Here is a 22340-nt window from a genome sequence, read left to right as displayed (position 1 = left end):
TGGGGGGGGCGTGGGGGTGTCCCGTGCAGCTGGAATGTGCTCCCACAGAAGGCTTCTCCCTGTGAGCTTGTTCAGACCTGTCACTGATTAGCACTCATGAAGCAGCCATTTCATGGAGCTTGTAATTGCACACCCAGGTGTTTGCTGCTTTTTGTTTTGATGCTGCAAGTTCGTAAGGTTCATAAAAACATAAGGCTCTTATATGTTTTTTATACAAGAAAAGGAAATTAATCCTGCTGGCTATCTAACATGGTGAAAATGCTTGAGATCATTGGAACTACAGCCACCACCTACGGAGCCATATGCAGGGTGTCCGGGACGTAACTGGGCTTAGGCTGCAGGAGGTGGGCTTGCTGTAGGCTTTCTCTAAAACCGTTTTCTCTTAAACACAGAAAAGACAATTTTAAAAGTACTTAGAACATTTTACTTAAAAATAAATGGCTAACTGAAGAGTGCCTTACAGATAGTTTTAGTTTGTGCTTTTGGGCTATAGACTGAGTTTAAGTTGTTAAGTCTCATTTAGCTCAAAACACAAAGTGGGATTCCTGCCCTCACAGAAGAGGGGGGCTGTCGGGCGAGCGGCCTCCTCGCGGCGGCGCCCACGGTGACGGGTGGCGGGTGCTCTGAGGACCGGCCCTCGGTCCTGCTGTCCTCGCTGTGGCCACGTGGCTGAGCCTCTCGGTGTGAAGTCAGGAGGCCCGGTCCCTCCAGCCCAGGTGTGTCTGGCGCCTGCAGGACTATTGCTTATGAGTCTGAACACAGTATTTTATATTTTAGTTCCAAAAGCAAAATAGCAAGTTACATCAAAAATAAGTGTTTGCCTATTTTATAGTCATGGCCTAAGTGCTCGTTTCTAGATGGGCTGAAATGTGGATTCAGTTATAGGATTAGAATAGGAGCATTAAGGGTTAATAATGCTCTAAAGCAGAGCCAGCGTTTCACATGTGGACTCAGAAAACCACGCTGCTTGCAGGTCCGTCCCAGGAAGGGAGCCTTCAGATCACTCTGCCTCGCCCACTCTCTTAGCCGAGACTTGGGGTGAGGTGCAGGCCCGCAAGGCCCGCCACGAGCTGTGTGTGGAGCGGGTAGAGGGGAGACGTGGGCCGTCGGCGTGGTATCCCCCCCTTTGGTTCTCAGATCACTTTGAGAACCTGGGGAGACTGTGACAGGACACACGGCCCTTGGCATAGTTTTCAGGGATCCGTACACCTGCAGCCCCTCTTAGGAGCCAGCCTAGGAGTCTGCTGCCTAGTTCAGGTCCTGCGTTTCAGGGAGAAGGAGAGGTTGGTGTGGCCATGTCTTTTGTTTCGTAATTGATGCCGAGAGTAAACATGCAGGAGCTGGGCCTGGAGCCCAGCCCACAGGAATCAGGCTTCGGCCTGCCCGGCTCCGCGCCTGTTGGAGCGCCTCCCACGCACCCTCCCATGCTGGGTGGAGTGAGCCCAGAGTGAGTTCTAGCGCTGATGATTTCAGAATTAAGGTAATTCCTACTGAAAGGGGGTCAGACAATGCGTTTGACCTCAGGTCTGAATTTGAGCAGCTAATGAATCAGAACGATGGGTCTGACTAGCAGTTCCGCTCAGACGCGGAGGAGGGAGCGGTGGGCAGAGCTGCTGACCGCCTGCCGAGTGCAGGGCCTGGGTGCTCAGGCCACCCGGCCACTTAGTTCTAACCCGCTGTCCACCTCCGAGACAGTAGGGCTGAGCTCATGCTGCTCTGGCCGCAGTATCTTTCTTCCTCCTGCTGCTGCTGCTGCTGCTGTGTGTGTGTGTGTGTGTGTGTGTGTGTGTGTGTGTTAATGATGTGATTGTTAATCATCTCATACGCCCACACTCACTTGGAGTTCGCCCTGGAATGTTGGCCGCCTGGGTTCCTTCCCTTCGAGTCTCGCTGTGCGGGAGGGGAGAGGCCTGAACTGTGAAGTCTTCCCAGAGGTGCAGGAGCAGGATTAGCAGGACACTTGGGAGCAGCCCTGTCCTCGGAGCGTTTCCCGTCGGACACAAGGCAGTTGGCATAGGTGGGTCTCCTCCTCCCTGTTGGGGAACCTTTTCCTGGTAACTTACTGCCGTCCTTTCTGCCTTGGTGCTCCACCTCCTCCCTCTGCCCTTTCTCCCTCGCTGCCTCCTGGTCCTCCCTCCTCTCACATTCTCTGCTTCTCAGACCCCTTCCTTCACCTCTAAAGGAAGGAAAAGCAGTTGCCACACGCACCGTGTGCTCAGTACCAGGATCACACACGTAGGAGTCGTTATTTCGTTGTAGCTGCTTTTCTTAAGGATGGGGACCTAGGTGTTTGCACTGCCTGGTAACGTGCTGGGTTCTGTGCTCTGTCATCTGCACGGCAGTGCCCGCGCCTGCCCGGACCCTCACCCAGGTTACTCCCGGGGCAGAGCCGTGGCGAGAACCTCGGAACTCCTGGGCCTTTCGATGCGGGATTGCTTTCCAGGAGACCCTGGTTAACTGAGGAATGATGCTTATGCTTTTAATTTTATAAATCAGTGCACTAAAAACACAACGAGGTTTTCAGATCCCACTTTAGATACCTTTAGGCAAGTAATTCTTAAAATTATTTAGCCTTGGTCTGTTTTTTGTGTTGTGTTCTCAGTTGTAGTGACTGGTTTCTCTTCCCGGGTTTGGAAATCAGGGTGTGTCTTGCCAGAAAGTACTGTCCTGTGGGGCGGGCCTGTTCCCCCAGCTGCGCCCTTGTCCTGTGCTGCTGCGCCCGACTGCTTAGCCTGCAGTGTGCAAGCCTGCAGCTTAGTGCAGTCTGGCCAGTGGACATGGAAATGAGCCACGTGGTCATTGGCAGTTTCTATAACCATCTTTTAAAAAAAAGAAACGGTGAAATTAATTTTATAATGTTTTATGGTACGCATTGTGTCCAAAATGTCCCGGTTTCAGCATGGAGTGAATATGCATTAAGGAGCTGGTTTGGATTCTTTTTTCCACACTAAGACTTTGAAATCGGGGCGTATCCTTTACTTGCTGATACACATCCAGGCTGACAGGTGGCCTGGTGGCTCCCACACGGGGCAGCGTCTGATACGATCTCAGCGATGTCTGAAAGCTGCTGCTGGGCATTCCCGGATCGGCTCGGCTGGTGCTCACAGCTCACATGGCCCCTTTTGTTCGTGGCAGATGATACATTGACATGTAGCGGCAAAATGTTGTAGCTTCTGGCCCTGTTTTCCTTTCTTAATTAGAAGAGGAGTAGGATTACCATAAAATGAAATTTAATTGTGTGTATATGTAAGTAGGAACTAATAGAATTACTTCAATAAATTTTCTTTCTTTAAAAGAAATTTTTTTATTGATTTTAGAGAGGAAGGGAGAGAGAGAGAGAAACATCAATGATGAGAGAGAATCACGGATCGGTTGCCTCCTGCACACCCCACACTGAGGATCGAGCCCACAACCCGGGCTTGTGCCCTGACCGGGAATCAGACCATGACCTTCTGGTTCATAGGTCGACACTCAACCACTGAGCCACGCCAGCCGGACTAGAATTTCTAACTTTTTAAACTACCTTTTTACAGTGTTATCAGTGTTATGCTACCAGCGCACTTAATGAATATAGCAGCTGCTTCCTGACCGACGAATGCATCCCACACAGTTCTGGGCTTCCTCAGAACAAGGGCTTGTGTGCCAAGTAGGGACGGGAGCACCTTCTGGTAAACCCATAGGGCAGGGGCTCCGGGAGCTGCTGGGAGGAGCCTCTGTACAGGCCGTGGAGAGCAGGGCAGGACGAGTGCCGGGGACAAAGGAGCGCTTGTCTGACGGGGAAAGGTGAGTGGGTGGGCAGGTGGCGGCAGGTGAGCCTGGGAATCGGTGATGAGAGCATCTGGCAGACCCATGACATCAGAAAGAAAACATGGACACAGGCACGCGTGGGGACACGAAGTGTGGTCTGGATCACGCGTGGTGTTGGGGAGCGTGGCTGCCAGTGCGGGGGCAGCGGGGCGGTGGTGGCAGCGCGCTGGGAGGGCGCCCCGGGAGGGCTTTCTGCGGACCAGCAGCTCCATCGGGAGGAGAGGGCCACGTTTTGCCAGAACTTTCTGAAATATCTACTGTCAGCTGTCTGGGTCACGGTCAGTTTTACCTGAATGTTGAACTTGGCTTATTAAGTTCCACATGCATGTAGTGTGACAAGTTACCTGCTCAGAAATGTTACAGGATTTTAGGTTATTGAAATATGGATCCTGCTCAGTTTAAGGTGATGCATTAAGTTGTCTAACGTGTAGAGTGGTTATGAAACAATCGAGCCTCAGGTGTGAGGTTCCTGATCTGAGAGAAGCGGCGGCAAGGGAAGGTCATGATCCCGGGCAGCCACGGCTGGCAGTGCGTGGGGCGCAGACCTCTTCCTGAGGGAGCTGGTGGGCAAGAGCCAGCTACAGGCAGCACACGCATGTGTGCAGGCCAGCAGTGTATGAGGGTGGTGTTCTCATTTCCTTACACCATGCTCTAGGGTCGCCCCAAAAATGGATACAACACTCTGACTAATTAATTATAAAGGAAGTGTTTATCAAAATACATTTCATTTTCAAAATCAGGCTCCCGCCTGTTAGAGTGTGTATACATTTTGGGGGACATGCTGTATTATGCGAAAAGAAAGAGCTCTGTTACTATAGTTTGTCCAAGTGAATGAGATTTTCTTCTTTATTAGAAGTAATCTTGTAAAGTATATCAGAAATAGGGAGTGGCGGAGAGCTTGCTTATTGTTTTTACCTAAATTAGAAGGACAGTATCACATTGCCAAACAGCAGTGCTGTGCGGAGAGCAGGTAAGTGCCCATTCACTACACACCTGTGCGGTCGCTCCTGCCTGCTCAAAGGCACATTCCAGGGCCCCCGGGGAACCCGGCCGAGCACAGTGCCAGACTCTCCAGGCTGTGTAGTTCCTGCACACATACCTGTGATGAAGTTGGGTTTATTTAGGCACAGGAAGAGATTAACAACCATCACTAGTAGTAAAATAGAGCAATATATTGTCATGAAAGGCACGTGAATGTGGTCTCTCTCTTAGAACCAGCGTGGTAACGGGCAGCTGCGAAATGGGCGGCGGGTGGCGTGGAGACCTGGCCGCAGAGATGAGTCCCGTCCCAGGTGGGCGGAGCAGGCAGCTCGAGGTTTCCTTGTGCTGCTCAGAACGGTGCACGTTTAAACCTCTGCATCGTCGAGTTCTGGGGCTTTCCATGTGGTATTTTGAGCCTGGTTGAATACGGGGCCAGAAACTGCAGGAAGCGAAGCTGCGGGTGGGGGCGCTGGACGGCCTACGTGTTCTGAAGTTCAGGAAGCATTGCTTTGATGTTGGTCAAATAGGGAGCAGAAGAGAAAAGGGTGCTTCTAGAACCTTTTTAAAAATCCGGCCCCGGGGACTTGCTATGAAGAGGTGCCCTGTGGTATTTGCAGAGAAAGAGAAGGGGGTGTTGTCAGTGCCCCGACCAGAATTCCTGTTGGACAGCGTGGAGGAAGCGCCTCTGAGACGGGAGCGCCTGAGCCGGGTGCTGTGTCCTCGTCCTTTGGTGCGGGCGGAGCTGGGGCAGAGTGGCCTTTAGTGCAGAGTGGGAGGGAGGAGGCTGTCGTGTAACCGCTGAGCTGCGGCATTAGCAGTTAATCACAGATCCCATGGAAGTACAGAATGTGCTGCTTAAAATAATTTAATTAGATTATAGATGCAGGCATGCCCACGTTAACGCATGGGAGCAGGAGGGTGCTGGAGAAGGGATTTCCTGTCGTGTGTCTTAGGCCCCTCGATGGAGGAAACCCAGTCTTGGCACAAGCGAAGGGAGGTAACACGTATGTCTATTGCTCTTTTGCCAAGTGACCTGCTGTTGAGAAAGGTGCCATTTACTAAGTGCCTGCTACTAGTATGTACTTTTTATGGTGAAATTTCAAATTTACACAAAAGTACAAGTTTGCCAAGTATCAGAATGAATTTTTTTTGTATTTTGCTTCTTGTTTTTAATTTTATGGCGGGGACCACAGGTTGCACTTCGTTATCATGCTGTTGGGAGTGGGGCGTGACTGGGAGGGCGTCTAGTGGCAGCTGGTGTCCCGGACTGGGCAGGTCTGCAGGGAGGGGGGAGGTGTCAACGTCTAGACAGACAGGTGTTGGCGGTGAGCAGACGCAAACCCTGGGGTCGGAGCTGCAGAGGGAGCACTTGATTTGAGCTCACAAGAACTTTTATAGACTCAGCCCCCAGCCACTGCACACACAGGACCTCGGAAGCACCGCATCCCCACGCCGAATGCTGTGCTCAGGGGAGACGGTCACACTGCTTTCCGGAGCCCCGTATACTGGACGTGTGCGGCTCACACAGCAGGGGCTGCGTGCTGGCGCCCCGAGGAGAGCAGGAGGCCCTCAGTCGCGCTGGCTGGTCACGCTCCAAACCGGCACGGCGACCTAACGGGAAACGGGCGTTTTCAAGTGGAAATCATGTCGTTGGAGCATCGTAGGAAGATGGTTTCAGCGACGTCACTTGTTGGAATCTGTCTTCATGACTTTCGGTGATGCCGTCCTGTTTGCTGTCATGACACAGTCTTTCCCGGGGGTGGGGGTGGCTGGGAATGTGCGGGCCGTCCTGCGCGGGAGCCGCTCCCTGTGGCTCCGGGAGTCATCGAGCTGCTTCACTTGCCGTTGTGCCGCCCGAGCTGGACCGCAGTGGTCCTGGAAGCAGCTGCGTGCGTCTGCGTCTCACGCTGGCCCTGTTCCGGGGCAGGCCCTGTTCCAGGCGGTGTTCCTCACAAGCCAGCACCTGCCCTCGACGGAGCCACCACAGTGTGTTCTGTACAGCCCTTCCCAGGCCCCTGCGTGGCCATGAGAAGCTTGTCTTGTTTAAACTTTAAAGGTGTAGGGACCTGGGTCAGGATGGGAGGCAGTCGCTCTTGTATGAAATGGTCCACGTGCATGCCCTGGGGCTGTCCGTAACCAGCCTCTACCTGTGGTTCAGTCTAGTCTAGTCTCCTGCCAGCTGATTTGGTCATAATTGACTGGATTTTTAGGAGTCACTTTTCTTCATTTGGAACATAAAATAGGTACATTTCCTATTGTCTTCTTTATAGTTACCAAGTAGAACATTAATTTTATTAATGTAGTTTATGGTTCTAATTGTCACGGGGAAGCCAGAACCAGGACTTTGGGAGTAGCTGTGTGCATGCTTTGTGTTTGCTCTGCTTCACGGGGCATTGCCTTCTTCCTGTTTTCAGTGCAGTGTTTCTTCCCTTGTTTCTGCTCAGGGTGCTGGTCAAGATAAACTTGGGATCTACGTCAAGTCCGTTGTGAAAGGAGGTGCTGCGGATGTGGTCAGTACACCTTTTAAAGATGTGAACGTCCGTATGTCATATTTAACACTCTGTTGAGAACCGACAAATAGCAAGTGCACTTACCACTGACTTCCCTTCCTCCCTCGGCCTTGGCTGTCCCTCTCGACACGGTGCCTCGGTGCGCACAGGACGGGCGGCTGGCCGCGGGGGACCAGCTCCTCAGCGTGGACGGGCGGAGTCTGGTAGGACTCTCTCAAGAAAGGTATCATCTATGTGTTTGCTTTAAGCTTAATGTTAGCATTTGTAGGGATAGTTCACATTAAATTTGGGATTGGAAGGCGCAAAAGAATGCTAAAAAGTGTGTCCTTACCCTCACCTGTTTAAGTGTAAAACTTTTATATACATGACATTTCATGTGTGAGCAAAATAGAAATACGTATTTTAGTGTGGAGCAGTTTTTTTGAAGTTTAAGAAAGATTCGTGACACTCCCGCAGACCTCTCTGCTCCTGCCTCCCTCCTGGGAAAGAGGAGGCGGGGTGTGCAGGTCCTTTGCAAAGGGGGAGGGTCAGGACACTCCCTGCGCAGCGGCAGCGGGGGGGGTGGGGGGGGGGGGCTGCGGGCACCTGGTCCCAGGCACCTGGGGACAGCGCAGCGGCCTCCTCCTGACCTCGGGCGCTCTCTCCCTAGGGCAGCAGAGCTCATGACAAGGACAAGCTCCGTGGTGACACTGGAGGTGGCGAAGCAAGGAGCCATCTATCACGGCCTCGCTACCCTGCTCAACCAGCCGTCCCCCATGATGCAGAGGCGTAAGCACCGCCGGGGAGGGTGGGGTGTGTCTCCTGTGGACGACGGCCAATAGCAGGCTTGCTGGCAGCTTCCCACGGGCCAAGCGCCTTAGGAGCAGGACCTGTTCTTCCGTCCAGTGTCCAGTTTTAGAGAGAAGGAGGCCGGGATGGGCCTTGCGGGAGCCAGGATTCCGACGTGGACCTGCGAGCCACAGTGTAGCTCGTCGGGCTCCATCCCCTCTGAGCCCTGCCACCCTCCCAGGCCCCGCTGGGAGGCCCCGTCAGTGTGAGCGATGGGCGGGGCTCAGTTCTGCTGGCAGACACAGGCTGTGGTCTCAGAGAGCAGGCAGACCTCCCCTCAGGAGTGCCTGTGCGTGGGCGGCGACTCCCGTGCTGCGTGCCGACACAGGACACGTGTTGTCAGGTGTAGAAAAGCTCAGGTATCTGAATAAGTAATTGGTTGGTGGAAACCATGGTTTTGTAGCTACATCAAGCATCTCAGAATAAAAGTGTAAGTTTAGGTCTTTATCAAAGGAGTTAGTTCAGAAATTAGAGGAAAAAACAGTTGACTCACATTATGCGTTAAGTTACTGTGAGCTTTACACCTGAGTCAGACCCACCGTGCTCACCGCGTGGCCGCACGCCTGGTCGGGCTGGGGCTCTCCCCAGCGGCCGCGTCTGGACCTGCTGTTTCACTGGAACAAAAGAGTCTGGAAACCATGCACTGGACTAGACACCTGGCCTCCGCGTGTTGTTTACTCCTTTCATCACATGATACTGAACATCTTGGGTGTCTGCTTTCTCAGTTTGCAGTCATTTCACAGAAGCAAAGCAGGCAGAGTTAGAAATCAAAGAGGGGAAGCTGAAAAGTAGGCAATAAATCAGGTCACAAGCAAGAAGCTGGCAAAACTGAAAATGAAGATGGAAAGTCTCATCGAAGGGTGTCTGACGATGTCCTTCCTGGGGGGCTAGGAGAATTAATGTTTTAAAAAGTGGGGGGAGTGCATTTATTTTTGTTTTTTAAAAAGTTACTTTAAAACAGATTTTGTTACTTTAGTTTCATTACTTAGAACAGGCAAGTTTATGAGAAAATAAGCTTCATAGCGTACCTTTTCTCATTAACGTTAAGTGTTACTTTATTTGAAAATCAGAGGTTCTCTAGGAAGATTTTACCCTTATATAAAAACCGTCTTATTTCTTCTGCAAAGACAAGTTTTACTTGTGGAGTTTTGAATATTTGTATATTCATCTTTCTTTTAAAATAAACGGGTATTGAAAGTGCCACCTGAGCAGAGGCTGCCCTGTGGGCATGTTTTGCTTTCAGTGTCAGATCGCCGAGGCTCAGGAAAACCCCGACCAAAGAGCGAAGGCTTCGAGCTCTACAGCAATTCCGCTCCTAACGGCTCTCCCGAGAGCCCTCCGCTGCCGTGGGCAGAGTACAGTGAGCCAAAGAAGCTGCCCGGCGACGACCGGCTGCTGAAGAACAGAGCCGACCACCGCTCCAGCCCCAACGTGGCAAGTAAGATCACCGGCCTTCCCGGTCCACGCCTGCCCTCGCCAGGCGCTCTCGGGTCCCGTCGGAGGAGGCGGCTCTGCTCCCTTCGCTGTTGAAATGAAATGACCACTAAGTGGGAGCTTCTGGTTCAGGTGCTGCGCTAGGCAGCACACTGACGCCTCTCCAGGTGGGGCTCATCTGTCACGGGTTCACAAGAAAAGAAGCCGCGTCAGACCGAGTGCCAGTCCTGTCTGTAGGGGCTGTGGCTCTGGCTCTGACTGGTCGGGGGCAGGAGTCCCTCACGGGCCTGGCTCAGCTCTGTGCAGGCCCCTTGAAGGTGCGGCCACGGGGCTGCCCTCAGGAGCTCTTGCTAGGCAGCATCTTGTTCATGTGCTCGTACCTTTCTGTCCGACTCTCCCCGCAGATCAGCCTCCGAGTCCTGGAGGGAAAGGCGCCTACGCCCCTGGAACAGCAGCGAAGATAACGTCCGTCTCCACGGGAAACCTCTGCGCGGAGGTCAGAGCCCACCCTCCTCACCCCTCTCGCTCCTGGCCTCCCTCAGAGCCGCCCTGAGCTAGGACTGACCCCCACCAGCGTGCTCTAGCTCCTAGGACTCCTTTCTTATGTTCAGTGTGAATTCATAGGGGTTCCCAGTGCTCAGTCAGTGTAGGACCACACCCTTCCCATCTCGAACAGTTGTCTAGTATGTACACTATATCATGCCATTACTGGGAGTTAAATGCGTCCACAGCTCACCTCTCGTCCTTGTTCACGTTTTGCAGGAGCAGACGCCCCCGCCTCGGCCCGAGGCCTACCCCATCCCCACGCAGACGTACACCAGGGAGTACTTCACCTTCCCCGCCTCCAAGTCCCAGGACCGGGCCGCTCCCCCACCTCCTCCTCCTCACAGCCAGTGGCCCCCTTATGAGGAGGAGCCGCTCGTGCACACGGACGGCAGTCACCCCAGCCTCGCGGTGCAGGTTAGCGGGGAGGGGTTCGCACCGGCTCCCCTCGTCGACCCCACACGGACCCACTCCCAGCACAGGTCACGCTGTCCACATCGTAAAGACACCACTGAGACCTGGGGCCTTTCTGTCCAGCAGCCCTGCCGGCAGCATCTGTTTCCTCCTGGCCATGTGGCTGGTGGAGGAAAGGGGACGGGCGGGGTAGGACGCGGAGCCAGCAAGGGATTCTTTGTTCTCTTGCTGTTGGGTTCGTGGAGGTCGTCACGTGGAGTGGTCTCCAGTTGGCCGGGCTGGTGTGGCATCTAGGAGTGAGGGGTGAGATCGCGGGGCAGGCGGGGCTTGGTTGACGTGGGAAGCTGCCCGAGCACTGGGATGCCCAGGTCACCGTGGCCCCTGCCGGGAAGCTGAGACGGAGTCAGTGCAGGGGTCCTGCTCCTGGAGAGCCAGTCCCCAAGGCACCAGCTGTCTCAGTCGGAGTGACCAGACCCGCACCCCCCGGGGCGTGACAGCCGCCTGGACCGAGGCTGCTCGGGGAGAGGCCGGAGCTGGAGTGGCGCGGGGACTGCCGGTGTCGGGGTGCAGGAGCCCGAAGCGGGGGGAGGGCAAAGGCAGCTGGAGCCACAGGGGAGGTCGCAGGCGACAAGCGCAGGAGCTCGGGTTCTGTCCAGGTTAGAGAGCGGGCGGTCAGTCTCCTGGTTCAGTGAGGGAACGTGCTCAGGTGTGGTTTTCTTTTTAGAAAGGCAGTGTTGCGTTGGGAGCTGACTGGGCGGAGAAAGGAAGTGCACGCTCACAGCGTTTTCAACAGGCGAGCCACACGAGTTTGCAAAAAGTGCGGTGCCTGACTATGTAGTCAGGGCCCTGACCTCCTTCCAGCAGCCAACATTCCTTGCGGTGTGAAGGAATCAGAATCATAGGTCTTTCCTGTAAGGTTGGCAGAAGATGTGTCTTGGTGTGCCACCGAGTGTCAGCGATTCATTCGTGTGCCGTGAGGCGAGAAAGGTCGGAGACCGCTGGCCTGGCTCTGTGACACCCCTGTGTCTCGGGCAGTGGATTCGACGGCGTCTGTCTTGGGTCCGTGGTCAGGGTTACTGAGCCGAGATGGGCTCTGGGCTGAGCTGAGAAGAACGAGGAGGCGGAGGGAGGGTTTGTCACAGGCGATGGTGTGAGGAAGGTGAGAGGGCCCGTTTCTGAGGGCAGAGCATGGTCCCAGCACCGGTCACGCTGTTCACAGGCTTCGTCGCGTCCCCGGGTCCATCCCACCTCTCTCCCAGGTGGGCCGGTGCCCCCAGCAGCCTGTCCTCCCCCCGCCCCTCAGCCTGGGCCCTGGGAGTGGCTGAGACGAGGCCTCTCCAAGGTTCTCTCGAACTAGTAGTTCTAGGCCATTTCCTCGAGCCTCTTGTCAGCCCGTGGGGAGACCTGCGTGGGGTGCGTGAGGCGGCCCCCACATTCCCGTGGTGCAGCGGGGGGCGTGGTGGAGCCTCACAGGTACAGCTGCCGTGTGCTCACACGTGGGTGATAATCAGAGAGGAGGTCAGGAGACGGGAGGGCAGGTCTCTCGTACTTCTTGGTGGGTATTGGAGGGACGCAGAGTCCCGGTGGGCCTGCGGGGAGGAAGGGGAGGGGGAGGCGCACGGGGCTGAGGGCGTCTAAGCAGCAAAGCAGTGACTCGGAGGGGGTGAGGCCGCCCCACGGTGTGGCTCAGAGGTGCCCGCCCACTTATCAAGAAACTGTTTCCGAGCTGGTGTCAGTGTTCCATTTTTCTGTCAGGCTTTTATTTCAAGTGACATTTTATTTTTCTGCTTTTTTAAGAGATAGTTCTTATTTTGTTGGGTTGTTTTTTAAGGAAAGGAAACATTTATTTCCCGGGTTTGCAACTTCAATTTCTCCTCACTGACAAGGCGGGAGGCATTTCACTGGATTAAGCTGCTGTAGGCATGACCTCAGACCAGCCTCCCCATGCGGTGTGAGCTCTGCGGACCCCCAGGGCTGTGCTGTGCAGGGGCGGCCCCGCCTCCAGTGCTCGCTCCTGCGTTCGCCGTCAGGGCTGCTTGTCAGGGGTCAGTGCCGGGACTCAGAAGCCATGCGAGGACATGTGGGACCTGACCCCCCCAGTAGCAATGAGAGTTTTACTGCAGAGGAGGCATGTCTGTTGCTGTTCCCATAATCAAGCCAAACACCTTCGTCCCTGCAGTCGGGTCCCTGGCTGACATCCAGGAGGGGTGTGCCGTGGGCTGGCGGGGAGGAGGACGGCCACCATACTGAGGTGCCTAGTGTTTGTGCCTCACTTTTTCGCCAGCGATGCAGAGAAGACAGAGCTCTTGCTGCTTTGCACCGGGTGAGCATCTCGCAGGAATGCCCTGCCACTGTGGCGGCCACTGGCACGGGCAGGCTCAGCCGCGCCCTGCGCTCTCACCGGTCCGGTAGCATCTCCCTGAGACAGAAAGTAGATGAATGTCCAGTAATTTCTTCTGATAAATGGCTGGAACCTGACAGTTTTCCTTTCTCTTTTTCCAGCGTGTGGCCCGTTCCCAAGAGGAACTTCGGGAAGATAAAGCTTATCACCTGGAGCACCACCGAGTGGAGGCGGTGATGGACCGCAAGTCTGACAGCGACCTGTGGATGAACCAGGGCTCCTCGGTGGGCTCCAGCGCGTCCAGCCAGGAACACCTGGACCACGCGTCCAAGCCGGGCACGCCTGCATCCACCCTGACCAAAAGCGGCCCTGGGCGCTGGAAGACCCCTGTCACTGGGCAGCCCGCGCCAGCAGCTGTCCCCCAGCCCGGCCGCACGGACCTGCCCCCACCGCCACCTCCACCTCCCATGCACTATGCCAGCGAATTTGACGGGATCCCGATGGATTTGCCTCTCCCACCGCCCCCTGCCAGCCAGCTGGGACCTCAATCTGCACAGGTGGCCGCTGCAGAGCGGAAGAAGAGGGAGGAGCACCAGCGCTGGTACGAGAAGGAGAAGGCACGGCTGGAGGAGGAGCGGGAGCGGAAGCGCCGGGAGCAGGAGAGGAAGCTGGGCCAGATGCGCACGCAGTCGCTGAACCCGGCTCCCTTCTCTCCTGTGACTGTGCAGCCGCTGAAGCCGGAGAAGCCGGCCACGCTGCAGAGGCCCCCAGAGACGGTCATTCGGGAGCTGCAGCCCCAGCAGCAGCCCCGCACGATCGAGCGCAGGGACTTGCAGTACATCACCGTCAGCAAGGAGGAGCTGTCCTCCGGGGACAGCCTGTCCCCCGACCCCTGGAAGCGCGATGCCAAGGAGAAGCTGGAGAAGCAGCAGCAGCTGCACATCGTGGACATGCTGAGCCGGGAGATCCAGGAGCTGCAGGGCAAGGCCGAGCGCAGCGCCGAGGAGAGCGACCGCCTGCGCAAGCTCCTGCTCGAGTGGCAGTTCCAGAAGCGGCTGCAGGAGTCCAAGGAGAAGGACGAGGACGACGAGGAGGAGGAGGAGGACGTGGACACCATGCTGCTCACGCAGCGGCTGGAGGCCGAGCGCAGAGCCCGGGTAAAGGGGCGCGGCGGGGCGGGGCGGCGGGGAGGACGCTAGCGAGGCCCCTAGCAGTGGACCAGTGCTCAGGCATGTCCTTCGAATAGTACAAAACCAACCCAGTGGGACTGCAGTTTAACAAGCAAACTTGTCCTCCTCCAGCACTTCAGTGAAGAGAGTCAGTGAACAGCAGTCACTTGACGAGGGGTTGACAGGCCTTATTCCTAGACAGATAGCGAGCGGCTGGGCTTTGTGGGCCCGCAGACCTGCCTCGCTGCTCGGCTCTGTGGGCGAGTGGCTGAGAGCCGCCAGACCTGTGCACAGGTGGGCAGCACGGGGCGGGCAGCAGGACACACTGTGCACCTGGGCGAGGTTTCGCTCCCTCACCAGCAGCAGGCTCCTCGTGGGTCACAGCTTGAAGCAGGTGTTCATAGGCAGCTGATGGCAGTGGCAGTGAGCAGGCACCGAGAGCTGGGCTTCATTCATTCCTCCAGGTACACACATCCCTTGTGGCTCTTGCAACACACAGAGAAGAAAAGCAGAGCACGTTAGTCACATGGGCTAGATCGCTAACTGCCACCTTGAAGATTTTTGTTAGCCGCTCGCAAGAACCACCAGCAGAGGCCTTGATGGTGTCGGTTTGCAGAGAGGCCAGTGACCATCTCAGGCTGCGGGGCTGAGTGGTTTTCCTCCCGACACTGCATATTCTGAGAACAGACAGCCGAGAGCCTGTCCTTTTTGTCCTTTGGGTTTTGTTTCTAATTCCAGCTTTTGTTTGGTGCTGTCCATACTAGATGGTCTGAGCCGTGGCTTAGTGAGATGTCCACCTCCACCTCCGGCCAAGTCAGCGTGGAGCGGAGCTAGTCCGCTCACCCACACACTTACAATATGCAGGTCCCTCGCCAGATGCGCAGACAATTTTGCCCAAAGTTCAGGTGGAGTCCCTCTTATGACACTGACGTTTCCGAAATGAAGGCCTAGATGTTACCTATCACATCGTTCTATTGGCATTTTCCAACTCGTCAGTATAAACCTCCTTCCGAATGACTCTGCCGTCGGTGCTCTCTGATAGGCACTGGTGACGGTTCGCATGAGGACCCTGGCCTCCATGGTGCCTGCCCGGGGCGTTTCCCTCGGCCGGCCGCTGTCCCTAGTGGACACACGGCAGGCAGGTCAATAATTACACATTTCTGTAAAGATGGACTTTTTATTGAAGGCCGGTCAGTTTTGAGCCTCTGTGAATTGTGGTATCGGAACATTTCTCATGTTTTAGTTAGAGGCGTCTGCATATTTACGACTGATTTTATATTGAGATTAAGACCTTAGTCTCCAAATAAGAGAGCTGAGGGGAAGTTCACCGTTTCAGTTACCGTGTATCTTAATCAGGAATCGCAGTGTTTAATTTCTGAAAACCAGAGCTCAGCCGCAGCCCGCGCTTCCCACGGGCCCTCGGGAGCAGGGGCAGGAGAGCGAGGCTTGCTGGTGGTGGGACCGCTGACCTAACTCTCCCTCCTCTCTTTTTCCTCTGTCGCCTGCAGCAGACTGCTGTGCCAGCAATCTCTGTTCTAGATTTGGTATGTTCTCGTTCCTCTCCCTCGGTCCTTTCCTGTCCTGACTCCCTTTTCCTTTAGTGGCGTTTGTGTTCCCAGTAGCTGCAGTCCTGGGGGCCTAGACCAGCCTGTAGTCGTGACTCTAGAGCATGCCTTTGACTGTCCTGACATTTAGTTTTTCTTTGCTTTTCTCCTTTCATTTCGTGTAACTGTTTATGGTTTCGACCTTTTCTCAGTTTTAGTCATAAATTGATTTTGTGTATTATTAGTCACAAATACATGAGCAAATGGAAAACGTTTGCAAAGAGGAATCCATTTCATTCTTGTTCCATTAGAAATGGGTTTCAGGTGTTGAACTGCTAGCAACTCAGTTGAATGGTGGGGCGTCGCCCGTGAAGAGGTCACTAGGACGTGACGGCCGGTTGCTGGGGTGAGAGACGCAGTGAGCATGCGTGGGCAGGTCCCCCTTCCTCGCGGCAGCCCGTGCGCTGGGCAGGACGGGCAGGCCCAGTGTTTTGGAGACGCACCCAGCACACAGTCAAGGTTCTCACCAGGTTTTCTGGGTCCTGTTGTGCTCTCTCTGCCCCACAAAGACTCGTCAGCTCGGCTGCTAGGGACCGTGCCTTGATGACACGTTCACGTGGCTGACGGGCTCTCATGGCCAGTCCCAGCTTCGCCCTGTTGCCAGGTGAATGGTTCCCTCGCCGACGCCCCTCCCCCCTTCAGAGACATCGGGGCTCTGCCGGTTCCTCTGGGACGACCCAACGAGACCCTCCCTCCTGGGCGGCTGTGGGAACAGGCACCTCGAGCATCCAGCACGCAAGGGGTGACTTAAATATAAAGGCTTCAAGCAGGAACGAGCAGGGAACCTCCTCGAGAGCTGCCCCTTCAGAGGGGATGAGGTGGAGGGACCTGGGAAGTGGGAATTGGCCCAGAGCTCAGAGCCAAAGGGCGGAAGGCAGGCAGGCGCCTCCTCCAGGAGTTCGGAGGACACAGTGTTCATGCCATGCCCACCGTGTGTGTGGGAGTCAGACCACAACATTAATATGACAGCGGAACATGAAACAGTCGCCCTGAAAAACTTGAAAGGGCCGTGAGCCGCCCCACCTGCCCGGGTCCTTCTGCTTCGTCTCTGCCGCTGAGTGCTGCAGCAGCTACGCTACAGGTCGCGCAGCCCCGGGTAACAGGCTGCTTTTCTTAGGTGTTACGGCCTCCGCCCCGCCTGTGGAGGGCGCTCCCCCTCCTTCCGTGCCTGTGGACCAGAGAGTGGCTTTGTCCTCCCCTCTCCGCCCGGCGGTGGCTGCGGACGGGCCCTGCCCCGGGTTAGGCAGGTGCCAGAGGCGAGCAGGGGCGTCTGAGGCGAGCGCTCTGGTGGTGATGCACAGCAACAAGGCCCAGAGGACAGAGGTTTCTTAGGGACAATGTGCTCATTAACAGACTGTCTTTTAAGTAAAAATGTCAGAAAGTGAAGTATAAGTTAAAGGTACAAGTTAATGTGTTTTGGGTATAGAATTATAAACACACGGATCTCACCTCCACACACTCTTTCTTTGACCTGGAAGTCCTGTGAGACGTGTGGGCGGCCAGCAGAGCGGACCGGGTCAGGCTGTGTCCTCGCTTTGACCCAGCAGAGTTCCTGCCTGAGGCTCCTTTCAGTCGGGGTGGTCTTGATTCACGCCATAGCGATGACTAGCCGTTTAGATATGTTCCTCCAGATGGGACTTGCTGCCAGTGGCTCTGATCCCAGGGGACTTATCCTTCCTGAGCTCTGACTTAAAGTACATTAAGGGATGATGTGTTTTTTTCTATCACAAGGGGGTTTTGTTTTGGGGGGACTGTTGTAAAGCTGCCTATCTTTGAGGAAAAAAGCAGTCTGGGGTTTGAACACAAACACCGTGTAAAGCCTCGTAGCAGACTGGGTGGGGGGGCTCATTGTGGCGACATCCCGCCTTCCTCTACAGTAGCGCCCGGGAGCCACAGGCGGCTCCTTCCCGCGGGTGGAGAAGAGGGAGGGTTCTTAGGAGAAAATGTCTGTTTCTAGGTTGGAGGGAGCATTCGTACTGTTGTTTCGAGGATTGTAATCCTTCTGATACCTTAACATCACACTCCTCTCCCAAGCCCCGACTGGCTGCCTCGATGTGCACTGTGTTCTTGCTCAGAATTTGTTTTCAATGAGGCCCAGAACGTGCAACATGAAATTGGTCTGTGCTTTAATAGTGATTGGGTAACGGAAGTACCTGCGTTGCACTGATGCAATTTTACATTCTTCCATCAATTACTTTTCTGTAGAATATTTAATATCAGCTGTGTCTTACTTTATTTTTTGTCTGGGTGCTTTTTGTCATCATTTGTGCTGGTCACTCTGAACATCTGCTGCCGGGTGACGTCAGGCCTGTGTGCCCCTGGAGCAGGCCCCCCCCCTTCTTCCTCGTGGCCCCTTCATTCTTTCCCTGTAGCTCCTATTCCTCCTGCAGAGCTCCCCGAGCGCCCGCACCCTGACACCCCGGGCTCACCCCTCGACTGCACGGACGAGGAAGTAGAGGGCTCTGTGGTGGGTGGAACCTTAATCTCTTTCTAAGATGGTCATTGTGTGTGACAGGAAGCAGCCTGGGGGCGAGCCTGTCGCTTTCCCACCAGGACACAGTGTGCTTCCCACAGAATCGACCAGAGCCAGGGCTAGGTTTTGTTTAAGAACAATGCACTCGCAGTGGAAGGGAACACTTGATAGAGTAACTAACTCCACAGCTGCACACACACCTGCGGGCGTGTGTGAGGGTCCCGCAGGGGTTGGGCTGAGGGAGGTGGCCTCGGGCTCAGCTCGCTGCTGTGAGGGGCACAAGCCGTGGGGGGAGGGAGGGGAAGGGGTGCCGTGGGCGCTGCCAGCCGGGTCCCCTGGAGAGAGAGACAGGGATGAAGAGAAGGCGTTCAGTCGCCTCGGGCTCAGCTCGCTGCAGTGCCCGAGGGGAGGGGAGCCATGCGCGGTGCCCTCCTGGCGAATGAGCGTTTCCTTCGGTTCCTGTAGAGAAGGTGTGTCAGCAGCAGTGAGTCGCAGAGAAATGCGACCAGGAGGGTAAAGGAGCTGAAACCCAACAGAAGTCTGTCCTGGGTCCTGAGGCGCCCTCAGGAGTTGAAGGACTGGAATGTGCGCGGAGAGATGAGGTGGCGACAGGGATGGGTGTGAGACAGAACCTGGCAGGTGGTTTCCTGGAAATGGGATGCTGGTCTGCAGCTGGTGGCCGTTCCCTCGTGGGCGTCCAGGCAGCACAGAGCGAGATGGCGGAAGGCCCTCCCACCGTCCCGTGCGATTCTGTGACCTGGGTGGGAGCCTCCCAGGCAGGGAAGGAGCTCATGGAGCCCACGACGGGTCCAGAGGGAGCTGGTGGCCGAGCGCCAGTGCGGGAAGATGCTAGAAGCTTGGTCCCCAGGTGCACTGTCACCCTGCTCATGGGTCCCGGGCTGCCCCACACAGGCCGGCGTTTATCCGCCACCGGCCCCGGTGCAGGCTTCTCTCTCCACTCGTGTGGAAACTAAAACGAACACGGACGAGGCTGGCTGAGTGTCCACAGAGCCACGCCTGGGTGTCTGACGTTTGCATCTGTTCATGAGCTGGTCCTAGAAGGTGGTGCTTGTTTGAAGCGTGGATGTGTGAGCGCAGCTCCTTCTCCTTGGCGCCACGACCGCGGGAGGACAGCTCGGGGGGGGCGGCTGCAGCGGCCGCTTCGCAGTTGTCGCACTCCGTGTGAGTTGTGTGTCAGCCCTGCTTTGACCCCGTGTCCGTGTTGCTCTGTGCGTGCGTCTGCGTGTCGCGGTGTGTGCTGTGTGTCTGCCAGGAGCCCCCAGGAAGCTAAGGTGAATGTGTTGTCAGTTACAGGACGAGGAGCGCCGGCGGCAGCAGCAGCTGGAGGAGATGCGGCTGCGGGAGGCCGAGGAGCGCGCCCGGCAAGAGGACCAGCGGCTGCGGCAGGAGGAGGAGCGGGGCAGGCGTGACGCTGAAGAAAAGGTTATGGTCCTCTAGGGCGTGCGGAGGTGTGCGGGCGGAGCAGGGCCTGGCCAGCCTCCACGGGACCACCCGGCCTGCTCCGGCCCTGCCTCTCCTCAGCTGTCTCCAGCCTCCTTGCTCTCTGCGTCTCTGCCCGTGGACCCGGGCTCTGTGCTCCTGACGGGGCTGCTGTTTGTGGAGGTGCCGGTGGCTCAGTGTGGCCCACCTCGCGCTGGAGCTGTGGGAGCAGCAGGGCCAGCGGGACAGCCTGTGGACACTAGTACCCCAAGTAGATCCTTTCCTGAGGTTACTCCGTTGTAGTTGGTGCAGAGCAGGTGCTTCTCCAGGCCGTGGAACGAGGAACATGTACCTTGTGTGTAACCTGCTAGACACTCTGACTTACCACTCGGTTTCCACGTGTGGTGGTTTTAACTCGAGCAGTCCTTTAGCGGAACTTACAGTGACGGCGATTCGGCCCCCCCCCGCGTGCTGGGCAGCCCGGCCTCTGCTGCTTCCCTTCTGTGAAGGTGGAGCTCCAGTGCCACGACTTCTGATGGGAAAATCTAGTTTTTATTGAAAATCCCTTCTTTGATAGACCTGTGAACTGTATCAATAGAGCCCCTCCCCTCCCACCCCGAGACAGGACTTGCAGGAGCTGGTAGGACCCTAACAGCTGAGAGGCCCGCGTGCTGGGCAGCCCGGCCTCTGCTGCTTCCCTTCTGTGAAGGTGGAGCTCCAGTGCCACGACTTCTGATGGGAAAATCTAGTTTTTATTGAAAATCCCTTCTTTGATAGACCTGTGAACTGTATCAATAGAGCCCCTCCCCTCCCACCCCGAGACAGGACTTGCAGGAGCTGGTAGGACCCTAACAGCTGAGAGGGAGGCTGGCAGGAACGGGGACTCCTGCAGCTGACAGTAGAATCACGGTGGTGAGCGGGTCTGCCTTCTGTAGGCCTGGCCTTTCCCAGAGCCTGGCCTGCTCCCCGTGTGTCTGCACAGCTCGGGGTCCCGGGGCTGAGCTTCCAATGAGGCTCCCCGTGTCTTCCCGGAGGCGATGGCGTCACAGAGGTCGTCCCTCCAAGGAACCCAGGTTCCAGAGGTGGAGACCCTGGGCCTCGTCTGTGTGTGTGATGCTGCCCCAGCTCCCTGCCCCAGCCCGTTCACCCCTGCCCACGCACCAGGCGGCCCCCGGCTCTGGGTGCTGAGGGCGGGTCTGTGCCCATGCTCTCCCACTGCTGCTGATCACGCCGGACACTTTCTTTCAGCTTCTGTGATTGAGTGGCAGCATGGAAAGAAGCTGAATAACCTACTTTTTTTATACAGAATGTCCCAAAGCGATGGGTTTGCTTTGTTATAGAAAGACGTTGGGTAGACCAGAGGCTTCGCGGGCCCTGTAATCAGACCTGCTCCTGGTGCAGGAAGGCGTGCGGGGCCCTGGCACAGCGCCCGCTGCTCTCCGAGGCCCGGGCAGCCGCAGAGCTCCCTCTGGAGCTGATTCCACACCCCAACAGGACACCTATTTTGTGTAGAAAATAAGAAAAAAAAAGATTTTCCTTTAGTATTTCTCAATGTAGACAGAGATAGAGTGAGAAATCGGGGCTGGCGTTGGCTTTTAGAGTTCTCTCCCTCCAGAGGCGAGGCTCTGACCAGCTGGTGTGTGTGCCTCGCTGTGTGCGTGCTTGTGCACGTGTGTGTGTGGGTGTGGGGTCTGTCTGGAGGCAGTGGGGGACACTACCACTGAAATGGGGACTAAAAACGTTCATCCTAACGCCAGTAAGGTCCCCAAAATTCGTTCTTCGGTTGAGTGAATTGAAAAAGTGCTGTGCTCCATTCTGTAGCGTTAACCATTCTCTTTAAGGCCGGTTATTCTGTTTGTTCTCTCATCGCCTTTCTCACTTACTTTTTCTTGTGTTCTAAGACTTCTGTCAATCTAACAAAATTGTGCTGTTACCTTTTTTAATGTTTTAATGATTTTAACACTGTCAACTGGAGTTTTTGCAGATGTATGTCAGAAAATGTATGTGTCAAAATACATCTGAATATCTTGTTGCTGTTGCTCTACTTTTCTGTCTGTCGGGGCTGAAGACCTGAGTGTAGACTGAGAACTGGAGGGTGTGTGTTAGAGGCACCGGGGGCACGAGCAGGGCTGCCGCAGCTCCCGGGGCCCTGCTGGTCCCTGAGTGAAGGAGGTGAGCAGGAGCGTGCCCTCCTGGAGGAAGGACTCGAGTCGGGGCAGTGCCAGCATGTAGGTGTAGGAAGCCACGGAGCCTCTGTCTGGCTTTGTTTGTCCTTAAACGCAGCAGTAACAGGTAAGTTACTATCCGAACAGAAACAGGAGAGGGGCAGAGACCTAGAGCAGCAGAGGAGAGGGAAGAGGCTGGTGGGACGTCACGGGGACAGGGATGGAGCAAGAGGCAGGGCCCGGGAGTCCCTGGAGCGTCTTCGTTTGTGCTGTTGGCAGTTTTATGTCCAGTGACTCCAGACGGAATGGAGGTGTGCGTGAGCCTCGGGAAGCCTGTCTCGGGCCGATGGACCGGCTCTTTCCGGCTCTTCCTCCTTCACACTCTCGTTCGTCGTCAGTGTGGCCCTGGGCTGGGACTGACCGGCTTTTCCTGCCCGCAAGGCCCAGTGGGGTGGCTGTGGTCCCCTCTGACCTTGTCTGACCTTTGCACTCTTCTGTTCCCGCCTGCAGAGGCGACAGGAAGAAGGGTATTACAGCCGCCTGGAGGCCGAAAGGCGCCGACTGCACGACGAGGCAGATCGCAGGCTGCTGGAGCCCGAGGAGCCGGCCCTGAGCAGGCCTCCGCTGCCCC

General features: G+C 56.0%; 1 protein-coding gene across 4 annotated transcripts in view; it reads left to right on the top strand.

Moving 5' to 3' along the window:
• The window catches only part of MLLT4 (myeloid/lymphoid or mixed-lineage leukemia; translocated to, 4), a 69154-nt gene that overhangs the window by 42719 nt on the left and 4095 nt on the right, over nt 1-22340 (top strand). The window contains exons 23-32 of one of the 4 annotated variants that reach the window (XM_014542250.1): nt 7233-7298; nt 7448-7521; nt 7948-8066; nt 9370-9564; nt 9965-10056; nt 10323-10520; nt 13020-14015; nt 15536-15571; nt 19413-19573; nt 19625-20201. In XM_014542250.1, coding sequence (XP_014397736.1) covers nt 7233-7298; nt 7448-7521; nt 7948-8066; nt 9370-9564; nt 9965-10056; nt 10323-10520; nt 13020-14015; nt 15536-15571; nt 19413-19562 — 1926 coding nt within the window. In that variant the 3' untranslated portion in view covers nt 19563-19573; nt 19625-20201. Of the gene's footprint in view, nt 1-7232; nt 7299-7447; nt 7522-7947; nt 8067-9369; nt 9565-9964; nt 10057-10322; nt 10521-13019; nt 14016-14791; nt 15240-15535; nt 15572-19412; nt 19574-19624; nt 20202-22219; nt 22315-22340 lie in introns of those variants that run through there. The other 3 variants (XM_014542265.1, XM_014542258.1, XM_014542254.1) reach the window with 3 other exon arrangements.

The sequence above is a fragment of the Myotis brandtii genome, unplaced genomic scaffold, assembly GCF_000412655.1.
Source record: "Myotis brandtii unplaced genomic scaffold, ASM41265v1 scaffold1077, whole genome shotgun sequence".
Lineage (NCBI taxonomy): Eukaryota > Metazoa > Chordata > Mammalia > Chiroptera > Vespertilionidae > Myotis > Myotis brandtii.
This window is presented reverse-complemented; position numbering and strand designations above follow the sequence as displayed.